Consider the following 15,217-nt stretch of genomic DNA (forward strand, 5'->3'; position numbering starts at 1 on the left):
CTTAGCTCCTAAAGTTGCCAACTGTTTAGGATCCATCCATCCATCCATTTTCTGAGCCGCTTATCCTCACTAGGGTCGCGGGCATGCTGGAGCCTATCCCAGCTGTCATCGGGCAGGAGGCGGGGTACACCCTGAACTGGTTGCCAGCCAATCGCAGGGCACATACAGACAGACAACCATTCGCACTCACAGTCATGCCTACGGGCAATTTAGAGTCTCCAATTAATGCATGTTTTTTGGGATGTGGGAGGAAACCGGAGTGCCCGGAGAAAACCCACACAGGCACGGGTAGAACATGCAAACTCCACACAGTCGGGGCCGGGGATTGAACCCGGGTCCTCAGAACTGTGAGGCTGACGCTCTAACCAGTCGGTCACCGTGCCGCCCTGTTTACGATCACTTTTTAAAAATACGCACTGCAGCTGAAGACATTTTGGGGTCATATTCGATCAGGCAATGCATTTTGATAAACATGTTGGAAATCTAACCTAATCCTGCTTGTTTCACTTCATAAGTATTACGAAACTTAGGTCCATATTATGTAATTCGGAACTAGAAATCATAATTCTGGCTTTTGTCTCCTTATTGCAATTCTCTCTTCACCAGTCTCAACAAAACCTCATTAAATCATCTCCAATTAGTTCAGAATGTCGCAACTAGGCTTTTGTCTAGCTCCCATAGGTTTAGCCACATTACTCCCCTTTCGTCATCCTTGCATTGGGTCCCTGTCATTTTAGGATTCAGTACATAATTTTGACAGTCACTTACTGAAACTTCAAGGGTCAGGCTCCTCTATACTTGGTGAGTCGATGGACTGTCATTAATAATGAGTCATTATGAAGGTAAATACAGCCACTACAGTAAGTTTTTCTTTATTTGAGGTGGTTGTTGTTGTTTTTTTTTTTTTTCTTTGTCCTTTTCGGCTGTTAGGACAAGCAGAATGGAAGGTCTGTATCCCTTTTATGCCGGAACAGTTTTACTGTGTCACAGTGGAGTTTTTAAGCTTCTGCTGTGGTTTCTTAGTATTATCATTGAAATTTATTGAGAATCAGAGTCAAGCAGAACTAAGTTTCTAGAGGGCAGAGCGAAACGAAGACAAAAGACAAAGCACTAATTGTAAACAGGACGAGAAAAGTAAGTCATTACATTATTTACAACAATGAAACATTAAATATGAGTGTTGCATGGGGCTGTAGTGCTATACCCTGTGAGGGAAGGACAGGACAAGCTAGAACAGAATAAGGACAGGAGAAGAAGCATGCAGGACAGGGGTTGTGAACCCGGTTGTACAACTGAAGTGTGGTGGGATTGACTATGTAAATTATAAAAGTCTATAGGACGAGAGTATGAGTGAGGGGATACACAAGCAATTCACATATTCATGAGTTATTTGTCACAATAAGTGAGTGGCCCGAGACCCAGTGAAAGGGTCCCAGGGGTGTGTGCCTGCGGACACATGCAAGTGAATTGACACCATTTTACATGCACAAAGACTGACAGAAGTGTCCTGTAATTGCTGTGCCCGCACCGCGGAGGCTGAGGACCCCACCCAATCAATCGAGGGGCGGGATTGGGCCCAGGGGTCCACCAGAGAGCAGCCCATTGGACGGGACACGTCCCACACCGAGGGACCCAGGGCAGTCCGCCGGCCCCACCGAGGCGCCCCGACAACTGGCCGCTCGGTGGGGGTCGCGGGGACCCAATGCCAGCCCCCCTGCCAACCACCTGCCACCCCCCGCGACCTCCCAACCGCCCCACATCATCTTCTCTATTAGCGGTTTGGGTGAAAATGACTTATTTTTAAACAAAAAGTTGTGGATTATAGCTTTAAGAGCAGAAGCCATTAGTTAAGGAAAATCTGTACGTTGCAGAGAATAAAGACAAGATAACTATTCATGAAACGACACAAGTGTCTCTCTCTGTATACTCACCTTTTTTAGTTGCTGCTCCTTGTAGAGTCTGACCGTCTTTGCAGGATCTGAAACTTGACTCTTGTAGTCGTCACACACATTGAGTCTGGACTGGCTCACCTGCACTGTACCCTCTAAGTAGGACCGCCACACTGCATACACATTCCTGGTCGGACAGGACAAACACAGTGGAACAATGCACAGTTACTGACATAATTACTGTATAAATGTATCATATAAATGTTTAAGTTATCATGTAATTACATTTAATGCACCACTCTAGGGCAGAGGAAGTAGAATATAAGATGATGCATGATTCTTTTTCATTAACCTTGGTGCTGCTGTATTTGCTCAAATCCGCTCCAGAGCATTAATTAAAATTCCTTAAATCATCACGTTTCAGTGTCTTTTTATTAAACAAAGAATAGTTACGCAGACTACACAGACGGTGCTTGGATTTTGTTTGCCACAGGTGCAATCTGCACATATGCAGTACATTAAGTTACTTTGTAATTGAATGGACACACACACAGACCTGTAGTCTGTTCTCTGGTCATCAGGATTGATTCCAGGCCAGTCTCTCTTTAGGTATTGGCTGGCTAACTTCTGCAGAGCCTAAGAAGACAAGTATAGAATATAATATTATTTCATAAAATACATTATTGCTATACACAATACAGTTTACCGTTTTGAACTGAATTTACCAACACCAAAGTATAAGTTTTTTTTTAAAATACAATGTCTCATTTCCCTGTGTGATTAAATCTGCACAAAGTTGGATGGCGACCCCATTGAAGCAAGCCCATTTATTGTGTACTGATCTACTTTGTCAGTAATTGTAATACATTTCAATCAAACAATCATCATCTTAACATTTTCACCCTGTCAAGATTGTTCCTATAACAATGACTGGGCATGCCATATGTATCAATTAAGGCACAGTTATCTTGTAGGTACAGTAAGCGCCCCAGTCAGAATCTAGAGGGCTGCAGGAGTGTGTAGCCTATATCCACTGCAGTGGGTCACTGTGTCACTAGTAACAACTCTCCCACACACCCACTTCCCTTTGTATACAGAGTATCTGTGACGATGAATGTGCGCCACACAAGGAAGCTGAACACAATGATATACCCTGTTACATTACTCAAATAATTATCATATACTGTACTGTGCTTCAAGTGAATTTCCTATTCTCATTTGTAGTCAATGCTCCTCTTTTTTTTCCGTCTCTACTGAGTCTATAGTCACACATATTTCACTCATCTAACATTTGCTAACAGCATCATAATACCTTTGTAAATCTTCACCATTGCCTTAATGTTTATTATTCATCATCAGTCTTTTTTTTCCAGTAACACACCTTCCACCATCTTCTTCTCACTGCTTTCATTACCTGACAACCTACTGTAGAGTTCAAGTTACCATTGCAGCCCATATATGGCCTTCCTGTGTAGTCATGCTAAGGTGGAAGTATTTATTTTAGCATACGAATGCACTTCACGGTGTGCACAAACGCACACACACACATACATACACACATACACTCACACACATCCTGTTTTTGTGTTTAGAAAGACTGTGTGCTCAAACATCAGGATTTCCCAAGACCAGAATGTATTTTTTACACATTTTCAATTTTTTTTTTCATTTTCCGTAAGTCCAAGCAACTTTAGATCCACAAACCTTCATGTAAGAAAATGGAACAAGTTATGTAGACCAAGTGTTTTTTTTTTTAAATTAACTTCATTAAAGTCCTAACAATATCTTTAATTCAACAACTCATGTGACAGTCACCCTTACGTTACCATCCATCCCATCCATCCATTTTCTGAGCCGCTTCTCCTCACAAGTGTCACGGGCGTGCTGGAGCCCATTCCAGCTAACATCGGGCAGGAGGCGGGGCACACTCCGAACTGGTTGCCAGCCAATCGCAGGGCACATACAAACAAACAACCATTCACACTCACATTCCCACCTACGGGCAATTTACAGTCGTCAATTAACCGAGCATGCATGTTTTTGGGATGTGGGAGGAAACCGGAATGCCCGGAGAAAACCCACGAAGGCACAGGGAGAACATGCAAACTCCACACAGTCGGGGCCGGGGATTGAACCCCGGTCCTCAGAACTGTGAGGCAGACGCTCTAACCAGTCGTCCACCGTGCCGCCCTTACGTTACCTACAGTATTTATTTAGTCTTGTTTATCCGCTGACTTGTTTTTTTGGGGGGTTTTTCCGTCACTTTGAATTTTCTTTGGAATTTTTCCTGAGGCACTTCATGGCCATGCCAAGACAAGCCTTCATGCTGTGCGGATTTGACGGATTTCCACTGGACCTGCAGCCAAGTTGCTGGCCATAATGTGCAACCGACAACAGCCAATCCGCGATGACCCAATGAAAGTGCCAATTGCAAGGCTCAAATGTATAGTGTGTGCAGCAGAATTCAGTTTCATTTCAATTTACTTTCTTTGTCTAGGGCACTATCACCATCAGGTTGAACCAGACACCCTACGTGACCAGCGAGGCGCTTTGAACAATCATTTTGCACAGTTTGAGGCAGTGACCAAAACCCAGGTAAGGAGGTTCAGGCCCTGAGGTTTGAGGTCGCTGACGTCTGGCGGACCCTCCAGAGCGTCAACATCTGGAAAGCAGCAATTCCTGACCACATTCATGGACAACCGCTAAAGGAATGTGCTGACCAACTGGCCCAGGCACTAACGGACATTTCTAACACCTCAATAGATCACGCCATTGTTCCAACATGTGTTAAGATACTGTAGCTACTATAATCCCAGTGCCGAAAAAGCTCACCATCACAAGCCTCAACGATTATCAACTAGGAGCACTGGCTCCTATCAAGATGAAGTGCTTTGAGAAGCTGGTTAAGGACCGCGTCACCTCCAGACTTCCCCCTTCATTTGATGCCCTTCAGTTTGCGATCTGCCCCACAGGCGATGCCTTCTCATCCATCGTCCACCTGAGCCTGCCTCATCTGGAGCAGAATAAAACTTACGTGCGAATGCTGTTTGTGGACTTGAAATCAGCATTACATACGATCATACTCCAGCACCTAGTGTGCAAACTACCCGCCTTGGGTGTCAGCACCCCCTGACCAACTAACTAACTGTAAAGGCCTCTTTATACTGTCGCGGTCGCACGGCTGACAACGTCCCGCATTGCATCATGTGACCGACAAATTGGCCTCTGCGTCGCTTGACGCCCACACGGCAAAAATTGTTCCTGCGCGTAGAATGCCGCGGAGATCATCTCTAGTGATTGGTCCGTTTTAGTCACATGCTGTGATGAATCAGCGTTCCTCCCAGTTCCACATGGCACCTATGCCGCCGCTTTCTCGATCGATTTTGCAGCATAATTAAACGTATCATCTGGTCATCTAGGTCCATTTGTTCTAGCAGACACTGTTCCATGGTTGCCATAGGTGTTGCTTTATTCCTTGTTCCGGAAAGGAAAGGAAAAACGTCTACCGCAAATGGCCACAAAATGCAGAGGAAACTCCACCCTTTGGCGTCCCAGCCAATACCAGCGGTAGCGACACCCCCGACTTGGAGGAGAACTGCAGCACACTTACAAAACAGCGCACGTGGGTTGCACTCGAGTATAAAGGCAAACTGCGTGCGGGATAGCCACAGTGACGTCAGCACGATCGCCGTCCGCGCGAGTATAAAGAAGCCTTAAGATTCCGTACGAAGAGACCTCAGCATGTGAGAGTGGGGAAGAACACGTCAAACATATACTCCCAGAGTATCCGTGTCCTGAGCTCACTACTACTCACCTTGATGACCCATGACTGTCAAGTCAGATCCAGTAGAAACCACATCTTTAAGTACATGGAGAAGACAACAGCAGTGGGTTAAAAACGTTCATACAGACACCATTACCCGGTCTGAAACACCAGTAGACACGACCTTAAGCATAAATTTGTAATGGAACAATCAGCCAGGGCAGCACACTGTATGGAATAAACACCACGTGTTTGTATGGTACAACCTTTCTCAACATCCTCTTGAATCAATATACTTGATTTCCTCTCCATTCTCGACTTGTCTGCACTCCTCTATGCCAAAGCCATCTGCCTTTTATGTGAAAAGAAACACGGTGACTGGCGGGCTATCAGGGAACAAGCGTGTGAGTCCACCGACGTAACAGCCACACAGCATGCTGGCCTTTTTGGGCAGTACAGTGAAGAATGACCCCAGCCTAAAACTATGCCAGCAATGTTGATTGTGGGAGGTCAATACAGGACAAACAACTCTCTCTCTCTCTCTCTCTCTCTCTCCCTCTCCCTCCCTCTCCCTCTCTCTCTCTCTCTCTCCCTCTCTCTCTCTCTCTCTCTCACTCACTCACACACACACACACACAAATGCACACAAGCACTGCTCTGTCATTGGTTAAATCAGTATCACACGGTTTATGGGCACCGTGTTGTTATCCAGCATCTCAATTTCCCTCATAGGCGGGCAGTTAACTACGGTGGCTTTACCCAGTTTTTGCCATTTTGTGAGTGGATTCTTCTCCAAATGGTTTGTTCCGCCTATCCCAGACGAAGCATACAGATGCATCGTTTCCTGAAAACCCCATAAAGACTACATATATTTAAAAAGTGAAGCTGTTTCTTTTTGATAAATAATAGCTAGTCACTGTCAAATATTGCTCAGGTTCAATTGTTTTAGATTGTTCCATTTTCCACACCACTTATTCTCACTAGGGTCACGGGCGTGCTAAAGCATATTCCAGCCATCTTTGGGTGAAAGGCGGGGTATACCCTGAACCGGTCGCCAGCCAATCACAGGACACATACAGTATAAACAAACAACCATACACACTCACATTCAGACTAACGGACAATTTAGAGTCTTCAATTAACCTACCGTGCATGTTTTTGGGATGTGGGAGGAAGCCGGAGAACCCAGAGAAAACCCACCCAGGCACGGCGAGAACATGCAAACTCCACACAGGCGAGGCCGGGTTTGAACTCGGGTTATCTGAACTGTGAGGCAGATGTGCTAACCAGTCGACCACCGTGCCGCCCTGTTTTAGATTGTTCTAGAATAGAATAGAATAGAATAATTCTTTATTGTCCACCGAGGTGGAAAACTTTCTTTGGCTCACCAACAAAGAAGACAGACAGCACTAAAATAGAGATATTGACTCGTACTGGACATACTTCCGTGATGGCTGTGATGATGTGTCAATAAAGTTTATTCAAACCATGTACAGCACAAGAAAACTGTATGAAAAGCCATGTATTAAATAAATAATTGGATTTTGGATTAGCATGATGCAACTAGGCGGCAGGGTGACCGACTGGTTAGCACATCCGCCACACAGTTCTGAGGACCGGGGTTCAAATCCCGCCCCCGCCTGTGTGGACTTTGCATGTTCTCCCTGTGCCTGTGTGGGTTTTCTCCGGGTACTCCGGTTTCCGCCCACATCCCAAAAACATGCATGGTAGGTTGATTGAATATTCTAAATTGCCCTTAGGTGTGAAAGTAAGTGTGAATGGTTGTTTGTTTATATGTGCCCTGCGATTGGCTGGCGTCCAGATCGGGTGTACCACACCTCTCGCCCGAAGATAGCAGGGATAGGCTCCAGCACCCCCGTGACCCTAGTGAGGATAAGTGGAACGGAAGATGAATGAATGAATGAATGAATGATGCACCTAACGGGAACTGAAGTTTTTGTTTATAAACATTAGTAGGGTTAAGATGACAGTTCCTGAAAGCGATCATAAGGCGCATGCTGGTACTACAGTATATACTGTAAGGTGGGTAACAAGATGGTGCCCACACACATAGTCGGAGAGACCTTATTTATATGTAACTTTGTTCCTCGCCTCATCCATCCAAGGTCAATTTTCTGTGTGAAACTGATTGTGCCTATTTGTTCCTTACGACTTGCACCCAATTAATCTAGCTCCCCTTTCCCTCTCACTTTCTCCCATCTCTCTGACTCCATCTGTCTCACAGGCCTGCTAATCGGATGAATTATGTCTGTGTTGAGTGTAATTTGTATGTGTTAACAGGCGTAGGCCAACTAGCCGAACACCGTGTACAAACAGTGATGAGAGGCAAAGGGGAAACATGGCATCAGTAAATTGTTATACAAAAACATTTGGGTGCAAGTGAGCATTAAAAAAATTAAAAATTAAAAAAATAATTTCCTATTCATCACCTGCTTTAAAAGACAGGGTGTGTGCCTGTGTTTATCACACAAACAGGCACATACAAAATTAAGGAGGCAATACAGTGAATCTCCTAGGGGCTTGTTGCTAGGCAACCACTATTTCTAAGGTTATAAAGACAGTGCCGAGGGAGAAAGGAGTGAGAAAAAAATCAAGGCAAAGAGGTCGAGAGGAGTAGACACACTGACCCTGTTCTGAAACCAAAGGTGCTGAGCACAATAAACATCCATTTTCTATATAGCTTGTTCTATTCTGGGAATGTGTACGTTGATTTAAGGTAAAAGGCAGAGTGCAACCGTGAGTTAGCTGTGTGGTGAACAATATACAGTAGTTAGATGATACAGTATATTAGCTCTCCCATTTTGGCTCTCTGTAAAATGGTCAGCAGGTACAGCCTACAGGTACTATTTTTAGCAGCATCTCAGTTGAGGCCACCCTTTAAATTAATGTGTAATCTCTGCTGTCATCGGTTGCATGTCCTTCTACAAGACCACATGTATGAAATAACACTGTGTAAACAAATTGGTGGTCCTGTTGTGATAAACTGCCAAACACCGGCAGTGAGAGAGTATGTTGAACTATTATTCACGTCTATGAAACGCTCTCACACCATACGCTAACATCTTGTATGATGTCATCCATGACGACAGTCCATCTTTTTTAAGTTGCAAAGAGATCCACAAAAAAGTCAAAGGAACATGCACAGTTAATCCTTTGTCTCTGTCTGAACTAAAGTCTCAGATTATTTGTTGACGTTTGCGCAGGCATTTTATTTATTTTTTTTACACTTTTTTAGTTGGTCTGGGGGCTGAGATAACAGCCTTTTACAGTACGTGTTTTCCCCTCCATCAATAACCTTGAGATTTTCCCTGACAAATTGTATTTAGATTCCTTCCGTGCAGTAAAACAGAAAACATACCTGTGCATAATCCCTCTCAAGCTGTCCCTTCTTCAGACTGTAGCTCCTGTAAATAAACAAAATTAAAAAATCAGCACACGTTGGTCAACATAGTCATTAAAATAGTAACCATAACATACAAAGTGTATGTATTTCAAACCATGTATTTTATATTTCATTCTTCTAGCTATTTACTAGCTGACTTTGGGTGAGAGGCAGGGTACACTCTGGACTGGAAGGCACAGAAAAACTGAAAAACTATTCATACACATACACAGAAACACACTCATGTGCACGCACATAATTACACACACACACACACACACACACACACAATCACACTGATGGGAAATTTAGCATATTCAATTAAGCTATGATGCTTGTTTTTGTAATGTGGGAGGAAGCCAGAGTACCTGGAGAAAACCTATGCAAACACGCAAAATATTTCAACTTGGTTCAGAGTTGAGATTCAAACCCAGAGATCATAGCCAGGCCATACATTCCAACATATATTGTATTGCATTCGAGATAAAATTTAAAATTGCTCAAAGTATGAAAGTGGATCGGCACGGAGGACGATTGGTTAGAGCGTCTGCCTCACAGTTCTGAGGACCGGATTTCAATACCCGGCCCCGCCTGTGTGGAGTTTGCATTTTCCCCCCGTGCCTGCATGGGTTTTCTCTGGGCACTCCGGTTTCCTCCCACATCCCAAAAACGTGCATGGTAGGTTAATTGAAGTCTCTAAATGGCCCCTAGGTGTGAATGTGAGTGCGAATGGTTGTTTGTTTATGTGTGCCCTACGATTGGCTGGCAACCAGTTCAGGGTGTACCCCGCCTCCTGCCCGATGATAGCATGCCCGCGACCCTTGTGAAGATAAGTGGCTCAGATAATGGATGGATGGATGAAAGTTTATATAATAGGGCTACATGATATTTTGTTTGAGCATCGTCATCACGATGTAGGTGTGCGCAATAGTCACATCGCAGAGTCTCCTACGATGTTGGCGTACTGTAATATACAGTGAATCAACTGTAATATTAAAGGTGACCAGCAGAGGGACCTGTTTGGACATGCGCAAAAGATTAAAAGATCGTACACTTGCTGCATTTCCTATTTCTCTCTTCAAAATAAAATTAGGCAGGCATGCTGCAGCTGCGTGAGTGTGTAAGGTGTGTTCAGGGATTCTGTTCTAATACAGTACATAATTTAAAAGATTTATTTGTAGAACAGTTATTATTTGTATCAGAATGCTTCAGTTAAAGGTCCCGTATTTTGGCTATTTAGACTTCCATGGAGTGATTCTCTAACATGGACTTAGTATAAAAGTGTCAATTTCATTTAAAAAAAAAAAAAAAAAAAAAACACCTTGGTTTTGTCATACGTGTCCAGAAAAGGCTCCTCTGACAGCTACTTCTGTTTGACCCAGTTTTGTATCCACTTTGTCCATATTTGGCTGAGACTGCCACCTTTTCTCTGATTGTTGCCTCCGTGTAGAAGACCCACTTGTGAGAGCATGCGTGTTTGTATGTTGACAGCGCTGGCTTGGGAGTGGAGAGGTAGACGGAAATCTTCGGTTGTGACAAAGATAAGCTTGAGAAATTCAAACGACCTGATTTCAGGCCTCTCGATATAAAAACGGCTGAAAGCTGCAGCTGGCTACTAGTTTGGACTGAAAGGGTGGCAATGTGGTGAAATGAAATGCCAGTTCAAAATTTTTAATTATGAACTATGAACTGAACTATTTCATTTTTGGAACGATGAACTGAACTTTGAACTAGCTTAGAAATTGAACTTTCCCAATGCTGAGCCTGTATTATTTCACACTGCAATATATATCACAGGTTTAAAAAAATTGTAACGTAATTTTTTTCCAATATCGCGCAGCCCTAACATGTAATAAGGATTTTTTTTATTTTTGAATTGCTTCTCTACTAATAGTTGTGTTTCTGGAGTGCATGCCCACCCATCAATAGTGAAATTAGACAACAAAGTTAGTTGCATACAATATGTCCAAAACTAACAGAAACATATTTTGTTTCCCAGTTTTTTCAAATTCCAAAGTGTTTTGGAATTTGTAATGTACCAGTAAAATGTAAAATTGCTGATTTTAATCTGCTTGAACATCTTTTCCTTTTAATGTGAATTTCAGTGTTCAGTAATGTGTGTGTGTGTGTGTGTGTGTGTGTGTGTGTGTGTGTGTGTGTGTGTGTGTGTACTAAGGCAGATATAAGAGTATTGAGGATTTAGGAGTTGGATTGAGGACACCAAGTTGACTGCCTTGTCCACAAACTCGTCGTCATGCTCGCTCTCTCTTTTTCTCTCTTTCTTTTATCCCCCTCTTAAGACTCCTCCACCTAAAATGGTCTCCCACAGGATTAAACAGCCTTTCATTCCAGATATCTTTCAATCGATCTGTCTGTCTTTCCGTTTTTTCTTTCACTTCACCTTCATGACGCGCCTGTGTGTGTGTTTATACGTGTGGGTGTGTTGCGTGTGTGTGTGTGTTCTGTGATGATTAAATCCAGCCTTTGGATTAATTAGGGTAAATAACCTCAGAGCAGCTTTTTGGATTTGAGAGTCAAAATCCATCGTAGGCTTTACGGCATGCATGTGTTTGATTACGTTTCACTGGTGTGATGTTTGAAGGTCAGCTCCAACCAGGTAGGTCTCTCATGGATATATGAAATTAATTCAGACTGCTTGGCTGTAGCGGCACGGTGACCGACTGGTTAGAGCGACTGCCTCACAGTTCTGAGGACTGGGGTTCAAATCCCGGCCCCGCCTGTGTGGATTTTGCATGTTCTCCCCGTGCCTGCGTGGGTTTTCTCCGGGCACTCCGGTTTCCTCCCACATCCCAAAAACATGCATGGTCGGTTAATTGAAGTCTCTAAATTGCCCCTAGGTGTGAATGTGAGCGCGAATGGTTGTTTGTTTGTTTATGTGTGTCCTGCGATTGGCTGGCAACCAGTTCAGGGTGTACCCCGCCTCCTGCCCGATGATAGCTGGGATAGGCTCCTGCACTCCACCGACCCTTGTGAGGATAAGCGGCTCAGAAAATGGATGGATGGATGCTTGGCTGTTTGAAGACGTCACTGCAGTTACATAGGGTCCTAGGCACTGCTCTTACTGAACCTTTAGTATTTCTCAGTAGGCGAGTACCCCAGCAGCAGAAATTAAATACCATGTTGTTGAACTCTTATAGCACATTTATCCCCTCCCTTATGGCAAATTTCTTCTAATCGCCAGGCGCCATCATCTTTACAGAGCTGACATAGCATCTGTAAAGTTGAGGTTTATCAAGGTGTTTAAATAGAAAGTTTCATTGTATGCACCAGGGTGCACTCCAGAGCAAAAGCTGCAAAAATAAAAATGCAAAAATGTAACAAAAACAAAACAAAACATTTAATATTAATATTATTTTTAAATAGCGCTGAATGTCTACAAAGTTTATCTTCAACTTTACAAGCGCTGATACTTAAAAATAAAAAAACAATATTAATATTATTATTAAATAGCACTGAATGTCTACGAGGTTTATCCTCAATTTTACCAGTGCTAATACTACGATGGGCAAGACAGGTCTCAACAATCATAATAATCCATAAAATAACAACATTAATCCACAACATAGCGGCATTTAAGCACACCGGAAGTGCGCTCCCACTCCTTCTGACTGTATAATTCGTCCAGGTTACTGGAGATTCATATTGTGCACGTTTTTGCACGTGCAAAACCTTAGTAAATCAGGCCCGCAGTAGTTAAATTAAAGTGCGCATGGCGAACAAATCGAAACATTCAAAATAAGATGGAGCGCGACATGAAAGTGGAGCGATAGTCACTTGCTGAGAGAAAAACAGCAGATGCTCATACTGTAGCTGTAGGGCTTGTTTCTCCGCCTTCCAAATGAAATCCAGTCTCCCCAATCATTGTATCACCATGATGCTTTTGTTTTGACAATTCAAGACAATAGAATTGTTACCTTTTCACCAACGATATCAAAGCTCATTTTGCTATTTTTTAGGATTGGAAATTCACATCCATACCTCAGTGACTGCAAGAACAGTTATTGTACTGGCATGGATATTACTATTACTATAATTTTCCTTGTCAGAAAGCTAGGAAGCCCATCTATCCATTTTTTGTACTTTTTGTACATTTTTGCCCACCTGAAAACTGTAGTGCAACTTCCCAGTGGCATTTACAGTATACTGTAAGCCTGCTGCAGGGTCGGGGAGTCATTCTAAGTTGTCACGCTTCAAATGTGGCTTCATGATTTATTTCATGCTGTACTTTCTTTGACATTGAGCACAATAGCAAATAATGGGCAGAAATTTCTGAGTGGGGTGACATTTTAATGAAGAAGGGGAAAAAAACTGTTCTTAAAAAGGATTAAATTCCTATTCGCAAATGTACAATTCACAGGGACACTTATCGCTGCTCTAAAATGTAGCTGCTTGACCCTGCAAGAAATGGATCAAAATCTTGCCTCCTCGACATTGGTGTAAAGCAGCGATTCCAGGCCATGGCCTGTGGCACACGAGAGGAGTGCTGTGAAAGATCATCAGGGCTCCCAGGAGAAATGATCCAATTTCTTTTTATTTGTCCTAAACTTATTTATTAATTACAAATATATCTTTTTTTCATCCATCTATGGCAGTGAGTTATGGTGACAGGAGGAACAAATAGATGCTTTTCCATTAGATGGCAGAGGTTTGAATAAGCCTGCGTATACACCTGTTGTTATTGACAAAACAGAATAAGTCATGGCTTCCTACGAATTCAGCTTTATGTTCAATTAAAGAGGCCCATATTTCACAATGTCAGTTTGTGACACAAAATGAGATTATTATTTTACTATTCCTAATTTGTGTGACATTTTTGTTTGTTGGTTTACCGTGAAAATTTTCTTCTGTAAAACAGGCGCCTTGACCCATAGGGGTTGAGAACCACTGATGTAAAAAGAAAAATGCAATGATATTCAAAAGGGGAAACTGAAAGGAGCACTGTAATGGTCACTTTATTTTTCATTTCTCTGAAAAAAATGTATATCGGGTACATTATTGTATTCAGCAAAAATAAATTATTGTTATTATAATATTTGTTAGAATGTTTGATTAATCAGCTTTAGCCCACATAGGAGCACTCACATAAGTGTATATGTATGTATATGTAGGAAGTAAATTTTTTTCTCGTGAATATTTTGATCATTCTCTGAGGAAGACATTAGTGACCTTTTTTTTTTTTTTACTGCTTAATCATTATTAATGCTTCTGAATGTCGCTGTTGCCCATAATCTCGACTGATAAAGGTGACATTCAAATGAATGGTAATTTGTTGTTTTCAGTCTTGCCTTGGTCGTGGTCACCTTAAATCAGTACTACGAAATTAATTAATATGAAATTCGTCTGAGGTGGTTGTACTATTTGTAATTCAAGCAAAATACCGGGGCATATACACCTCTAAAGTGAAAGATCACTTAGGTTTGAACCGCTGCTGCTCAGCTTTTCAGCCAAAATCTCATCAAATCCGACATCTGCTCGGCAAGCATTTATTGGAGTCAGCAAGAATTTACTCCAAGCACGTTTGGCTTTTTCTTGGATTTTTGTGTAAAGGTGCTTCAACAATACAAATCACCTTCACATTGCTCCTTTGTCATTTATCTTTAAATTTACAAATGAGATTTTACTTGTTCAAATATTGACCTGTCCACTAAATAGTTTTAATCCTGGAAGATAATATTTCTATTATTTATATAGCTATCTATTTTCGATACCGCTTGTCCTCATTAGGGTTGCCGGTGAGTTGGAGCCTTTCCCAGCTGACTATGGGGAAGAGGCGGGCTACACCTTGTCCTGGTTGCAAGCCAATCGCAGGGCTTTTCAAAATCCAAACAAACAAACAAACAAACAAACAATGTGCCAAAACAGATTGTGTTCAACCTCAAATGTTCCACTGTACTCTATTCTTATGTCAGGGTGTCAGTTCAGTGTACTGTTGTAGTACTGGTACTCGACCTGTTCAATTTAGCTTGCTATGATGCAGTTTGGATTAATCTAGTCTGGATTGTTTCTATCATGGGCCATGGAAGCAATAGCTCCGTCCAGTATGTAAATAATGTAACAACAGAGCCGTGTGACACATTGTAACCCGCTAATTAACAAAGAAGAAAAATGCAGCAGAGTAAACAAGGACAATGGTGGATTTCC

General features: G+C 42.5%; 1 protein-coding gene across 6 annotated transcripts in view; it reads right to left on the minus strand.

Annotated features, from left to right (window-relative positions):
• The window catches only part of LOC133404896 (F-BAR and double SH3 domains protein 2-like), a 49,904-nt gene that overhangs the window by 28,641 nt on the left and 6,046 nt on the right, over positions 1-15,217 (minus strand). For all 6 annotated transcript variants that reach the window (XM_061681389.1, XM_061681388.1, XM_061681387.1 and 3 more), the window contains exons 3-5: positions 9,032-9,077; positions 2,446-2,525; positions 1,932-2,076 (exon numbers count right to left, since the gene is read on the minus strand). In XM_061681389.1, coding sequence (XP_061537373.1) covers positions 1,932-2,076; positions 2,446-2,525; positions 9,032-9,077 — 271 coding nt within the window. The remainder of the gene's footprint in view (positions 1-1,931; positions 2,077-2,445; positions 2,526-9,031; positions 9,078-15,217) is intronic.

This window comes from Phycodurus eques, chromosome 7 (assembly GCF_024500275.1).
Source record: "Phycodurus eques isolate BA_2022a chromosome 7, UOR_Pequ_1.1, whole genome shotgun sequence".
Lineage (NCBI taxonomy): Eukaryota > Metazoa > Chordata > Actinopteri > Syngnathiformes > Syngnathidae > Phycodurus > Phycodurus eques.